Source organism: Mus pahari, chromosome 16 (genome assembly GCF_900095145.1).
Source record: "Mus pahari chromosome 16, PAHARI_EIJ_v1.1, whole genome shotgun sequence".
Lineage (NCBI taxonomy): Eukaryota > Metazoa > Chordata > Mammalia > Rodentia > Muridae > Mus > Mus pahari.
Genome location: NC_034605.1, coordinates 57,380,579 through 57,395,332, shown reverse-complemented (window position 1 = coordinate 57,395,332; position 14,754 = coordinate 57,380,579). Strand labels below are relative to the sequence as shown.

The 14,754-nt window shown below is 44.2% G+C and overlaps 1 protein-coding gene across 1 annotated transcript in view; it reads right to left on the bottom strand.

Annotated features, from left to right (window-relative positions):
* The window catches only part of Faf2 (Fas associated factor family member 2), a 41,217-nt gene that overhangs the window by 22,766 nt on the left and 3,697 nt on the right, over nt 1–14,754 (bottom strand). The window contains exon 2 of the mRNA XM_029547372.1: nt 1,079–1,147. Within this exon, the coding sequence (XP_029403232.1) occupies nt 1,079–1,147 (69 nt within the window). The remainder of the gene's footprint in view (nt 1–1,078; nt 1,148–14,754) is intronic.

Sequence of the window (14,754 nt, the reverse complement as noted above, 5' to 3'; positions counted from 1 at the left end):
CCTGTCCTCAGAGACAACCGTCCTCAGAGACAACCTGTCCTCAGAGACAGCCTGTCCTCAGAGACAACCTGTCCTCAGAGACAGCCTGTCCTCAGAGACAGCCTGTCCTCAGAGACAGCCTGTCCTCAGAGACAACCTGTCCTCAGAGACAGCCTGTCCTCAGAGACAACCGTCCTCCTATCCTACTAGCTGGGCAGAGATTTGAAACTGCTACAGAACATTTCAGGGTCAGCAGCTGATAGGTAGGCACACGATTGTTCTACTTATCTTCCTCCCTCCCTCCCTCCTTTCGTCCGTCCATCCATCTGACCCCTCCTTTCTCTGAGACAGGGCTTTACTATGAAAAGCTGAGTTTGAACTCCTAATCTTCCTGCCTTAGCCTCTTAAGAGCTGGAATTACAGGTATGTGTCACCATGCCTAGTTTATCCCTTCTCCAAGTTTATTTGTTTTTGTTTGAAAACATTTAAAATATACTTATAGATTTATAATATCAACAGAAAATTACTAAAGAGCCAAACAGATACTGAAATGAAATAAAACAAAAAAATTAATATTAAAAAGGATAAACAAACTGAATTATTATGCCAAAGAAAAAAAATAAAAGTTTAAGTGTGTGTGTGTGTGTGTGTCTGTATCTAAGCCAGTTCTAGGACAGTCACCACTATATACACACACACACACGCACACACACACACACCTCTTGAAAACACAGCAACAACAACAACAAAAACAAAAACAATCTAAATATATAAGTTTTATGCTGGGAACAATTAACAAAACTAAACTGAGAATTCTGTTCTCATGGGGCTTCCTCTCTAGAACTAGCTCAAGGCACTGACACAGGCAGTGTGGCAGCCAGGGCACTCGATGCTAAGGACTCATAAGGGGAGGAGCTACATCAACGCAGTCCTTTACATTCATAGTTCCCGCACTTCTCCCCGAGTATTTGAAACACAAAGAAGCCATAATTCTGAAGTCAATAAGCCAAAGCAGGGCCCCCCCCCCCCAGTGTATGTGTGTGCAGGGCAAGTCCAGTGGCAGCAGGACATTAAGCATGGTAGGAGTGGGTGCCCATACCTCCATGTTCCAGTTATGCTGCTCCAAGGCAAGGCGACACTGCTCCATGGACTCAATGCCAGTCAGATCCTGAAAGGAAGAGAAGCACAGTGTTACTATGGGGCCGGAGCCAAGCTGGCGAGGGGCTTGGCTAGTTTAATGTGCATAAAGCCTTGGGTTCCATCTCCTGCTCCATACAGACCAGGTATGGCAGCACGTGCATATATTAGCAACTGGGAGGTGCAGGAGAAGGTTATCACTGGCTCAGGAAATGCTGGTGAGACAGCGCATTTAGTAAAGTGCCTGCCTTGCCAAGGTCTGACTGTAACCCCAGAATCTCTGCAAACACGGAGTGCTCTAACTCCACAATGAGCTTAACTGGCTCTCTATTCCTTTCTCACTATTTCCCTTCAGGGGTCCAATACCCGGCGAATCTAACAATTCAGATCCACATCACGTGCCTAAAAATCCCTCACACAATCCTAGGCCTTCCATCACAGTACAAAAGTCACAAGCCTCCCCACTCATGGACCTTTCATTCGACAAATGCTTATGAGTTAAGGTCATCTCCACTGTCAAATCTCACTGGCAACCACGGGGACAGAGGGATTTATTATCTAAAACAGACTGATAAGTCAAAACTCAGTTTCTTGCCGTGACTGCATACCCTGCATCCAAGGACAAGATGTTTACCTCTGGATTTAATCTGGACTAGGTATCCTTCCAAACCTTTTGTAATGATCAGGGCACGCCAAGTGTTTCTGCCTGCATTTTGTGCAACACATATGCAACTGTGCCCCCAAAGGCCAGAAGAGGGTGCTGGGTTCCCTATACTGGAGTTATCATGTGGGTACTGAGAGCAGGAAGTTCTTTTAACTTCTGAGCCACCTCTCCAGTCCCTTCCTCATTGATTTTTGGTTTTTCAAGAACGGTTTCTCTGTGTAGCCTTGCCTATCCTGGAATTCCCTCTGTAGACCAGGCTGGCTTCAAATGCAGAGCTCTGCCTGCCTCTGTCTCTGCCTCCTGAGTGCTGAGATTAAAGGTGTGTACCACTACCACCCAGCAAATAAGTACTGTTGATCCATCCATTCGTTCACTCACTCACTCATTCATTAATTCATTCATTAAGATGGGGGTCTCACTGTGCACCCTTGGCTGTCCTGAAAATGATACGTAGACAAGACTAGCCCTAAACGCCCAGAGACTCACCAGTCTCGGCCTCCCCAGTGCTGGGATTAAAGGCGCACCATCTTTATTTCTTGAGGTAAGAATCAATGGATATAGGGAACCGAGCTCATCTACTGTGCTAGGCTACACTTGTGCTTTGGTTACAGGTGCCATCACCCTCCAGCTTTTAATGTGGACTCTGAGGACCTGAACTCAGATCCTCATGCCTATGCCGGAGGCACTTTAACCAACTGAGTCATCTCCTCACCACCATTAATAAAAATGTTTAAATGTCTGAAATGCTATAAAACAATTTCATTGGTCTGTTATCCCAGCACTCTCTCCAACCCACAAACAAATCTTAAAATACACATATTTCCCTCCTTGGGCTGAAGCAATAGCTCAATGGTTAGGAGTACTGGGGCTGGCAAGATGGCTCAGCAGGTAAGAGCACTGACTGCTCTTCCGAAGGTCCTGAGTTCAAATCCCAGCAACCTCATGGTGGCTCACAACCATCTGTAATGAGATCTGACGCCCTCTTCTGGTGTGTCTTAAGACAGCTATAGTGTACTTATCTATAATGACATAAATCTTTGGGCCAGAGAGAGCAGGGCCCGACCAGAGGTCCTAAATTCAATTCCCAACAATCAATTCCCAACAACCACATGAAGGCTCACAACCTTCTGTACAGCTACAGTGTACTCATACATAACAATAACAACAACAACAACAACAATAATAGGAACAACAACAACCATAATAGAAGTACTGCTCTTGCAAAGGACATGAGTTCAGTTCCCAGCACCCACATAGGGTGGCAATCACCTGTGACCCCAACTCTTAGAAGAGTCAATGCCGCTGCCCTCCATGGACATCTACACTTGTGTGCATATGCACATAATTAAAAGCAAAAATAATCTTTAAAAAGTACATATACGAGTCAGAAATAGTAGTGCACACCTTTAATCCCAGCATTCTGGAGGCAGAGGCAGGTGGATCTCTGAGTTCAAGGCCAGCCTGGTCTACAGAGTGAGTTCCAGGACAGCCAGGGCTACATAGAGAAACCCTGTCTCGCAAACAAAAAAGTAGATACCTTTGAAATAGCCCTAACAAAAAAATGTATATAGATTTTGTGTTTCCAGTTCTTAAATATTAAAGTACTACCATGATGAAGGGATGTGGGGGCACATGCCTTTATCCCAGCACTCAGGAGGCAAAGACAGGCAGATCTCTGAGCCTGTTCTACAAAGTAAGTTCTGGACAGTTTTAGCTACAATGTGATACCCTGTCACAAAGACCCATTCACGGGAGCTGTCCAAGGCAGTCAGAAAACAGACTTTTATACTGTAAATTTACAATTTGCACTGTAGAAAATGTAAATATAGCCAATTCACAGTTATGAAGTAAGGATGGATAATTCATGGTTGGGTCCCCAGGAGGAGTTGTTCTCAAAGGTCGCAGCACTAGGAAGGCTGACAACCACCGGCCCTGATGAACGAACGACTCGCTTTCTCTCCCTCTTCAGGAACAGGCATTTGAAAACCTTGCTAGCGACTGCCACAGGCAGTACAGAGTCTCCATAAAAATAATCCCAGCTAACATCGGCTAAAGCTGGTTCCAGTGCACATCAAAAGCTACCTTGTTCCCATTTAGTGCCAACATGTACTTTCCAATGCCAGGGTGGAGTTCTAGAACAGATCCCACTGGCTTTGATGTCACCTGTGTTATCTCAACAGAAACGTGGTTACGATCATTCAACTTAAGAAAAGAAAGCTAGCCGGGCGTGGTGGTACACGCCTTTAATCCCAGCAGAGGCAGGTGGATTTCTGAGTTCGAGGCCAGCCTGGTCTACAAAGTGAGGTCCAGGACAGCCAGGGCTATACAGAGAAACCCTGTCTCGAAAAACCAAAAAAATAAAATAAAATAAAATAAAAAAAGGAAAGCTATCCTGGCTCCCAGTTAGGGGGAGCAGTCTGCTGTGGCAGGGACATCACCGGGTAGGAGCATCAAGCAGGCCTCACAACGTATCCTTAACTGCCGAACCATTTTTCCAACTCTAGCCTATCTTTCTTGGATTTTAAAGCTATTTCTTTGAGTGTGTTGGGGGTTGAATTCAGGGTCTCACCCAGGCTCTCAGTATGTCCCCAGCTCTGGCTGCTATACTAGGAAATATTAGCATATATTAGGAAGTGAAAGACTCAGCCTCATGGTGGTGGCACACATCTGTAATCCCAGTACTGCACAGGCAGGTAGACTATGAGTCCGAGGCCAGCCTGGTCTACAGTGAGTTCCAGGACAGGTTGATACAGAGACCCTGTCTCAAAAGACTAAAAAACTAAACTAGCCAGGCAGTGGTGGCACACGCCTTTAATCCCAGCACTTGGGAGGCAGAGGCAGGCGGATTTCTGAGTTCAAGGCCAGCCTGGTAAACAGAGCTCCAGGACAGCCAGGACTACACAGAGAAACCCTGACTTGAAAAACCAAACAAAACAAAATAAAAAACTAAACACCAATCAAAAAACTAAACAACTAAACTAGAAAATTAGCAACACATTTCTTTTTCATATTCTCTCTTGTCACATATATGTAGGTGTGCATGTGTGCACATGAGTGTGTGCTCAAATGCCTGTGGAGCCGGTCACAGAACAACCTCGAGAACATTCACCTTTTGTTTTTTGAGACATCTCTTACCTCGAACTTGCCAAGTAGGCTAGGCTGGCTGGCCAGTTAAGATTTCCACAGTGCTGGGGCTGGAGAGATGGCTCAGCGGTTAAGAGCACTGACTGTTCTTCCAGAGGTCCTGAGTTCAATTTCCAGCAACCATCTGTAATGGGATCTGATGCCCTTTTCTGGTGTGTATGAAAACAGCTACAGTGTACTCATATACATAAAATAAATAAATAATTCTTTAAAAAGAAAAAAAAAAGATTCCACAGTGCTGATATTATGTCCGTCATGTTCAGCTGATTTTTCTTTTACTATGGGTTCTGGGTACGGAACTCAAGTTCTTTTCCAACTAAGTTATTGTCCCAGCCTCTTCTTCGTATCTTAGCATTCCTCCTCCTCCTCCTCCTCCTCCTCTTCTTTTTAAGATTTATTTATTTTATGAATATGAGTATACTGTTGCTATCTTCAGACACACCAGAAGAGGGCATCAGATCCCATTACAGATGTTGCGAGCCACCATGTGGTTGCTAGGAACTGAACTCTGGACCTCTGGAAAAGCAGTCAGTGCTCTTAACAGCTTTTATTTCTATTGTGCAAAGTATCTTGGCTATCTTCACCATGTTGAGAAATTCTATGATAAAAATATTATCATCATGCCCACCACAAGTTAAAAAGACACACTGATTTGAGTACAAAGTCAGTGAATAATAAAAGCAAAATCTGCAATTTCCTAGCTGCTTTGCTCTTCAGAGTGGCCTGGCTATAAGCAGACCCCTGACCCTGAGTGACTGAGGAACACTGTAGAAACAACTGTGACTGGGATAAAGGTTAACTCCATAACTGGCTCCTTCCCACTAACCTACCTTGCCATAAATCAAATGTCAGCAAGCGCTGACACACACATACACACACCCCACACTCACACCAGGCAGGATCTGAGTGTCTCACTCTCGTACTGTCTCAGACATAATTCTTTCCCAATGATTTAGGAACTGCATTCAGATACAGTAATTTACAACAGTAGAACTGGTCCTAGCATTAGAATGAGATGATTTCAATCAATCACAAGTACTTTGTAGAAGGATACTGGGAGCATGTGGGAACTGCTTTTCTCTATCCAACCCTGTCCTAACTCCGGCTCCTCAGAAGTGAAGGGGGTGCCAATCATTGGCAAACAAACCCTGAATGCTATGATTCCTGACCTAGCTCTTAGGAGAAACACAGCAGGCTGGGAGTGTGACAACCTCACCCAGTGCTTTGACAGATCACTGGGCTGGGGCCTGGGAAGTAGGGTATACTCAGCTGGCTTTCCTAAGTGTCACTCTTCCCACATCTCAAGTTCTTATACTAACACACAAAGTAGATAGCTCAGTGCTTTGTGCTCCAATTGGCTTGCTGAGGCTTAGACTTTCCCAGAGTAAAAGTTGGCAAAAGTCAGACAACCTTCGTTCTCTCCTTCCCACCAAACAAGAGAGCTGTGCTTTCTCAGGAGAAAATGCAATTTAAAGTTCATTCAGAAAGTGATGACCTGTAACTAGGCTGTGACCTAAAACTAAAGCTCTTATAGAAAACTTGTGTTGTTTACATTTAAATTCTGATACTTGATAACAGGGAGGCAGAGTTAAAAGTGAAAGCCAGAACAACTCGCAGTGTCCAGGCTTAAGAAGCAACACCTCCTATTATTTGAAAAACTCACATTCGAAAACAAGGTCCCAATTCTTAATTCAGAAAATTTAAACGTATTGAAAACACGGTAATTTGGCTGGGTGGTATTGACATAAACCTTTAATCCCAACTCAGACAGAAGCAGGTGGATCTGAGTGCAAGGCCAGTCACAGCTATACAGTAAGTAAGCTACAGTGACTCAAAAACTAACAATAACAAAATCACTGTTAAGCACCCCCAGAAGTTTTATTTAGAATCAGAATGGAAATCACTGGTTAGCCCTTTATATGTTAAACTAAATGCCTTATGCCAACCAAGAGACAGCCATATGGATTCACATTGTGGCTTCTTAAATATTTAGTATTTCACTGAACCCAAAAGTTTCATAGGCAAATATTTTAACCTACTTAAAAATACTACATGAATACTAGGGGCAGAGCTCAGAGTATGTGCTTAGCATATATGAGATTTTCCCACAAATGAACCAATACCAGTATTTTATCAAGCAATTAAAAACAGGTGGAATAAGAGGATGACCTCTTGTTAGGAGTTAGGGGACACTGGAGTCCTTAGTACTTCTAACCACTTTTTCACTCCCATTCACTAAATTGGTAATCGTGAGCCATCTTTCTTAGGTTCAGCTTCTCACTGGCAACATGCCAACAAGAAGTGCCTAACGTCTTAGGCTCAGAGCTTTATGTCACCTCAGTGTCTTAACAAGGATGAAAAGGATGTATTATAAAGGTATTTGTGAGGTGCTGTGAAATGAGCCTGCGCTTGCTTACAATGTAAAGTACTATGGTTAAATTTTAGGGAAAAAAATCAAATATGCTCACCTTTGACCGAGTCCCACGCTAGTGCAGTGCAATCTGAGGCATTTCGCTACAATGGAAAGCAGAAGCACTGTGACCCTGGCCAACCTCTAAAGGTGACTCCTCTGCTCAGAATCAATCCAAGAGGCCACCTCCCCTCCCCACCTTTCAGCTTCTCCCCTCCCCACCTTTCAGCTTCTCCCCTCCCCAACTTTCAGCTTCTCCCCTCCCCACCTTTCAGCTTCTCCCATCTGGGAAATTTTGCTTCTCTATGTTTCAAAATAAGGTTTTAAATATTTAAGTGAAAAAGCAAACCATGAATTGGAAAAAAACCTTTTAAGCCTTCAAGTATACAGGTGTTCTGCATGCATGTTTCTCTGTGCACCATGTCTACATTAATGCCCACAAAGGCAGGAAGAGGGTTTCAGAGCCCCCAGGGACTTGGGTTGTGAATTTGTGGGTGGTGGAAATTAAACCCAGGGTCTCTGGAAAGCATCAGAACTCTTAGCAGCCGAGCTCTCTCTCCAGTTCCAAAGCATTAATATTTAGTCACAAATACTTTCTATCCTCAAAGTGGGTTTAATTCTATCTCTCAGGTACACCTTTGTGTCAGCTACTGCCTTCTTGTTGCTGTGACCAGACACCAAGGGGGGAGTGGTTGAATAGACACATGGCTCATGGTCTTAGGAGATACAGTTCATCATGATAGAGAAGTCACCCTGCATCTGCAGGCAGAGAGGACGAATGCTGATGCTCAGCTGATCTTCTTTGGAAAGGTCCTCATAGACACACTTAAGGTTTATTTCCTAGGGGACTCCAAATCTAGTTAAAGAGACGATAAACAACAACATTCACAGGTCCACTCCCTGTCACTTGATTCCCAAACACACTATTTTAAGTGACACTCCACCTCAGTCCCCAAAGTCTCACGTTCACTCTTAATACAAAATGCAGGGGGGGTGGGGGGGGAGAAATGGCAGGGCAGCTAAAACCTCGAACTGCTCTTGTGGAGGGCCAGCACCCACACAGCAGCCCTCAATCATAGGTAATTCCAGTTTGAGGCTCCAATGCCATCTTCTGTCCTCCAAGGTCATAGTACTCAGATTTCACAGACATACAATGCTGGCGAAATACCCATACACATAAAGTAATTTTAAAATTACAAAATGAATTTAATTCATGTGTAAAAGTTCTCCAAATCAGCCAGGATTAGTGGTCCATGCCTTAACCCAGAACTTGGAAAGCAGAAGCAGGTGGATCTCTGTGAGTTCAAGGCTAGCCTGGTCTACAAAGTGAGTTCTAGAACAGCTAGGGCTATACAGAGAAACCCTGTCTTGAAACACAAAACAAGTTTCCAAATCTTGGGCTGGTGAGATGGCTCAGTGGTTAAGAGTGCCGACTGCTCTTCCAAAGGTCCTGAGTTCAAATCCCAGCAACCACATGGTGGCTCACAACCATCTGTAATAAGATCTGATGCCCTCTTCTGGAGTGTCTGAAGACAGCTACAGTGTACTTACATATAATAAATAAATAAATAAATATTTAAAAAAAATAGTTATAACATTGTTCAAAAGCCCAAGTATCCAAATTCTATTGTGAGACACTAGGTGATCTCTTAAGTGTCCATATAATAAAAAAATAAGTAAAAATAAAAGTTACGAAAATCCAATATTCAATAACACAGGCCAAATGCAAGATTCAAACAAATCCTGCATCATTATGTCTAAGATCTGGGTCTCTTGGTCTGGACACCAGAGGGCCTAGACATACCTCCCTCTCTAGTTCCCCAGCTGCAACACACAAAGCCTCTCTTGGGTCAGCCCCACTCCCGGTGTACTGCCATCTCTAACATCCTGGAGTCTCTACTGTATCCTCAAAGCTGACTAGGTCTTTAAGTAGCCCAGGCTGTCCTTAAACTTGCTAAGTACAAGAGGCTGTTCTCATCTTCTTGCCTTGTCCCCCAAGTACTAGGGTCACATGCATGTGCTTTTCTTTCATTTTTTTCTTACCCTTTCATCGAATGCCATAGAATAACAGAGTTTACAGGCACTTTTTGTGGTTGTTCTTTGCTTAGAGAAAGAATTTCTCTGTGTAGCCTTGGCTGCCCTGGAACCTGTAGACCAGACTAGCCTCGAACTCACTGCTTCCTGTGTGCTAGGATTAAAGGCAGGAGACACCACTGGCAGTCTAGTGTACAGCCCTTTCAAACTTGGACTTCTTGGCCCCAGGAACTGTAAGAAACAAATCTTTGTTCTTTACTAATTGCCCAGCTTTGAGTATTCTGTTATAGGGGAACAAAATGTACCAACAGTGAGGTTGATCCACAAAGAAACCATGCCACAGAGACAAATGAAAGGATAACTTGCCCAGAGCGGAAAGTTAGTAACTGGAGAGAGCAGAACTCGCATCCAGGCAGCCTCAGTCCAGAATCAGTCTTCTCAGGCACTCACACACTGCTGATTTTCAAGTACACACATGTCCCTGTAAGAGAAAGACACTCTCTTGCCCAATGAGAACGGGAACTATGGCCAAGTCGATTAACTGAGAATCTACAGAGGGAGTCGAGCATTGCATCACCTTAACAAGCACAGACATCCAGGCAGCGATCCCAGATAAACACAACAAGCCCACTAACAGCAAAAGCATATTGGATTTCTTTTAAGGAGAATGCAGCCTTAAACATCTGCCAAACAGGAAATAGATAATCCCTTACCTCAGTCACTCTCCTCAAAGTCAGTTATCTTGCCTACAACTAACTCAAAACCAATTTTCCCCCAGTGACTTGTCCCTGTACAGCCTTTTCAAAGCAGTTAATTTCATATAGACAAAACAGTTTTTCAAGTATTTTACTCATTCATAATGTTTAATTAAATGTTTATGACAAGCTCCAATACACAATGGCTCAAGCGCAAACATAGGTGACTCTCGTCAACAGTCCAATTCAATGAGTGGGCAGTAGTTCAGTGAAAGGAACTTGTTACCGTGCATGAGGCCCTGGGTTCTACCTCCACTACCATCTTTGCCCCAATACAACTGAACTCATAAAAGCAGAAATACTTAAGCTTTTGAGATAGTTCAGTGGGCTGACATCCTGCCACACAAGCCTGATGCTCAATCCCTGAAAACCCATGTAAAGGAAAGAATGAAAAGTTATCTGTGGCCTCCATACATATGCTGGCATAAGCAATTATAGTAATAATAAAGTTTAAGAAGAGAGAACTAAGTGAGTGTGATAAAACTGGACATGGGCTGGTGAGATAATGCCACAGTTACAGCCCTGGCACACAATTGATGATTGGACCCACATAAATACCAGGTGGGTACAGAGGCTACCTGTAATTCTAGCCCCAGAAGGCACAGACAAGGATTCCCAGAGCAAGCAGGCTAAAAGGACCAGCCATATCACCGAGCTCTGCAACAATGAGTGCAGTAGAACAGCAACTGTTGGTGATCCCCAATACCAACTTCAGATCTTCCACACGCATACCACACACGTGCAAAGGAAAGCACGCGCGCATGCACACACACGCACAGGAAGAAATAAACAAATAGGAACTGGAGAGCTGGTTCAGCTGTTCAAGAGCACTGTTCTTACAGAAGACCTAGATTCAATTCCCAGCACCCACACATTCACAATTACCCATCACTCCCGGTCCAAAATGAACGATTCAGGCATGCATGTGAACAACTCATATACAGACATAAAAAATTTAAAATATCAAAAATAACATTACCTTAGAAAATGGAGACTATCTCTTACACTCCATGAGGTGAGGATTAAGGCAAGAAAGCTTCAAAATTATGCATTTGTACATACAGAAGGAAAAAGTACAGGAAGATACACAACAGTTCCTGAGACTGGGATGAGAGAGTAAATATGATTTAATTACTTGTTTTATTTAATGACATACTGCCTAGGATAGTATTCCATGGATTACTTGGTTGTTTTTTTCTTTTGAAGTAAAAATAAGTCAAGCTTGGGAGGCAGAGGCAGAGGCAGACAGGTAAATTCAAGGCAAGCTTGGTGACAGAGAGGACTGCACCCTAAGACCTGTCTTTAAAAAAAAAAAAAAGTAAGCAAACCAACAGGTCAAGTGTGGTGGGCATGCCTGTCATCCCAACTCACTGCAGCCAGGGGCAGAATTTTAAGTTCAAAGATGGTTGGGGCCATTTTGTGACACCTGTCCCAAAATGAAGAAAATGGGGAGATGAGGGTGGGGCGGATGTGGGTTAAAAAAAAGCTAAGGACATATGAGAAACCCTTGTGGAGACTCACTAGTTTATAAGCTAGCTACAAATATATAAAGGGGGAGGGGGAGAAGAGATGATCCTACAGTTAAGAGAATACTCCACTCTTGCTGAGCCCAGAATTCAGTTCTCAGCACCCACACCAGGCAGCTCACGACGGCTTGGAACTCCAGCTCCAGGGGACCCAACATCCTCTGTGGTTATCTGCATTCATGGTCACATAGCCACACAAGCATTCACACATACACATAAACATTTAAAAAAAAAAAAAAAAAGAACAAGAAGAAGAAAGGCAATTTGAACACAGGAATCCTATGGGTGGACAATGTTTCCTCTGGAAAACAGATTAGTTATTAAGTGAAAATCTTAGGTGCTGGAGAGATGGTTCAGTGGTTAAGAGCACTGCCTGCTCTCTCAGAGGACCTGGGTTAGGTTCCTGGCACCTACACTGCAGCTCCAGGCGACATACATGCAGATAAAACATTCATCCACAGAAAACCAAAAATAAATCTTAAAAAAAAGAAAAAAGTAAAGAAAGAGGGAAGGGAAGAAAACAACTGCCCAGCCCAGTTACAAGTTACTAGTCATGAGGCCCTGACAGACCCCAAACAACACTCTAGGCTACTGGCATTGCTTTTGGTTGCCCACCATAACTAAACGGTAAGATCCTATCGCTGAAGACACAACAGCCTTTGATTACAGGATACAGAACTAGAACTAGAACGCCCTCAGCAGACATCCTCCTAACCCACTAGCTTCCATAGTGCCAGAAGGTGCTTTGCAGGTCACTGGAAGGGAAATATCAATGGCCTTACTCGGGGTGCTACAATACTCACTCACCAGGCTAGGTGTGTCCTGTTTACAGGTAACCCAGCAGCCTGTAACTGGATTGGAGGAGAGTCAGGCCTGGCACTGGAACCTAGGCCACTGGCTCTAGCAGGACCCTACTACTGCTGTGCTAAATGGCATGCTGTCCACACGCCGTCTAAACACGTGTGTTTACTGCCGGCAATCAGGGCTGCTTTTGGCTTTGGCCAGGGAACCGTCCTTCTGCAATGGGCATCAGTCAGTACAGACTCGAGCTGTCCGAAGACTGAGAGCACCTGACTACTGAGTGCTCAACTTCAAACAGGACAGTTCCATCACCTCCCTCCCACAACTGCAGAAGAGGGAGTAGAAAGGATGTGACAAGGTGAAGAGTGCACTTTGACAGGTTGTCTTCTGGACACGACATGGCCCTTATACTCATGACCTCCCTGCAGCTATGACTGCACACACCAAGCCAGCATGTCAGTGCTACTGCAGGCAGGCAGGCAGGCAGACAGGTAGGCAGCGGGAACCGAACTTACTGGGTTGCAGGGGATGGGGGGTGGAGAGGCATGAAAGTGGAAAGAGGGCTGGAGAGACGGCTCAGCGGGTAAGAGCACTGACTGCTCTTCCGAAGGTTCTGAGTTTGAATCCCAGCAACCACATGGTGGCTCACAACCACCCATAATGAGACCTGATGAACTCTTCTGGAGCGTCTGAAGACAGCTGCAGTGTACTTATGTATAATAATAAATAAAATCTTAAAAAATAAAAAAAAAAAAAAAAAAAAAGAAAGTGGAAAGAGAACTGCTGGGGGGTGTCTGAATGAGGAGAGGGGAGACTGGGGATGAATATAATCAAGATAAATACATAGGCTGGGCAAGGTGGCACACATCTTTAATGCTAGCACTCAGGAGGCAGAGGCAGGGGATCTCTGAGTTTGTGGCCAGCCAGTGCTATATAGAGACCATGTCTCAAAAGCAAAAACAAAACAAAAAGGCACATTGTATAGATATATGAAATTGCCAAAGAAAAAGATTGTTTTTGTTTTTTATTTTGGAAACATTTTCTTTGTAGCCCTGGCTATCCTGACCAGGCTGGCCTCGAACTCAGAGATCCGCCTGCCTCTGCCTCCCAAGTGCTGGGAATAAAGGTGTGCGCCACCACTGCCCAGCTTTGGGATTTTTCTTTATGTTTTTAAAGGATAATTAAAAAAAAAAAGGATACTGTCAATCAGACAGTTCCCATTGTACACTTACACACACACACACACACACACACACACACACGCGTGCACTCAATGTAAGAACTTACCCAAGACTATAAAACTCACTAGTAGCTTTCTTAGCCAGGATGAGGTGGAAAAATCAGAAATCAAACAGACCACTGTGATTTTTTTCTTCCCCGAGACAGGGTTTCTCTGTGTAGCCCTGGCTGTCCTGGAACTCACTCTGTAGACCAGGCTGGCCTCAAACTCAGAAATTCACCTGCCTCTGCCTCCCAAGTGCTGGGAGTAAAGGCGTGCCACACCACCGCCCGGCTCACTGTGATATTTTTAAATGGATGAATGAGAATTATCATGTACTCACAACCCCAACCCCCAAAATGACATAAATTTGCTTCTACAGCTCAGGGTCCAGGCTTTATCTTAAATAAAGAGAATGCGAGTCATGCCCTACTTGCCACATAATCCCCCCCATACTAAGCGGTTCACACCCGTCATCTCTATCCCACAGTTCTAGCTGAGGTGAGCCTGGCCCACATGGGCTACCCAGCGAAACTGTCTCATGAACAAACAGGAATGACAAGATGGCTCAGTGGGTGAAGGTGCTTTCTTATGAGCCCGATGACCCAAGTTCAATGCTCCGAAGGATCAGACCTCCTCTCACAAGCTTCTTTGAATGTGATGTATGTGTCATGTTATGTGTGCCCCATACCCTCACAATTTAAGTAAATACAATACAATACGTTTTTAATTAAACAAAAAAAAGGGGGGAAATGTCTTATTTTTGTGCAAGGAGAAAGAGGTCATTTCCTCCTCTGGGACATAGGACATCTGCTCCTTTCTCTCTGACCATGCCATCCCAGAGGCAGTGAACCAAAGCATGGGAGAAATCCCTATATGTGGGAATTCGGGGACACTGATTCCATCCACATGCTTACATCAGCTCGTCTTTAAATCTATACAATACACCTGGGCTGGAGAGATGGCTCAGTGGTTAAGAGCACTGACTGCTCTTCCAAAGGTCCTGAGTTCAAATCCCAGCAACCACATGGTGGCTCACAACCACTCGTAATGAAATCTAATGCCCACTTCTGGTGTGTCTGAAG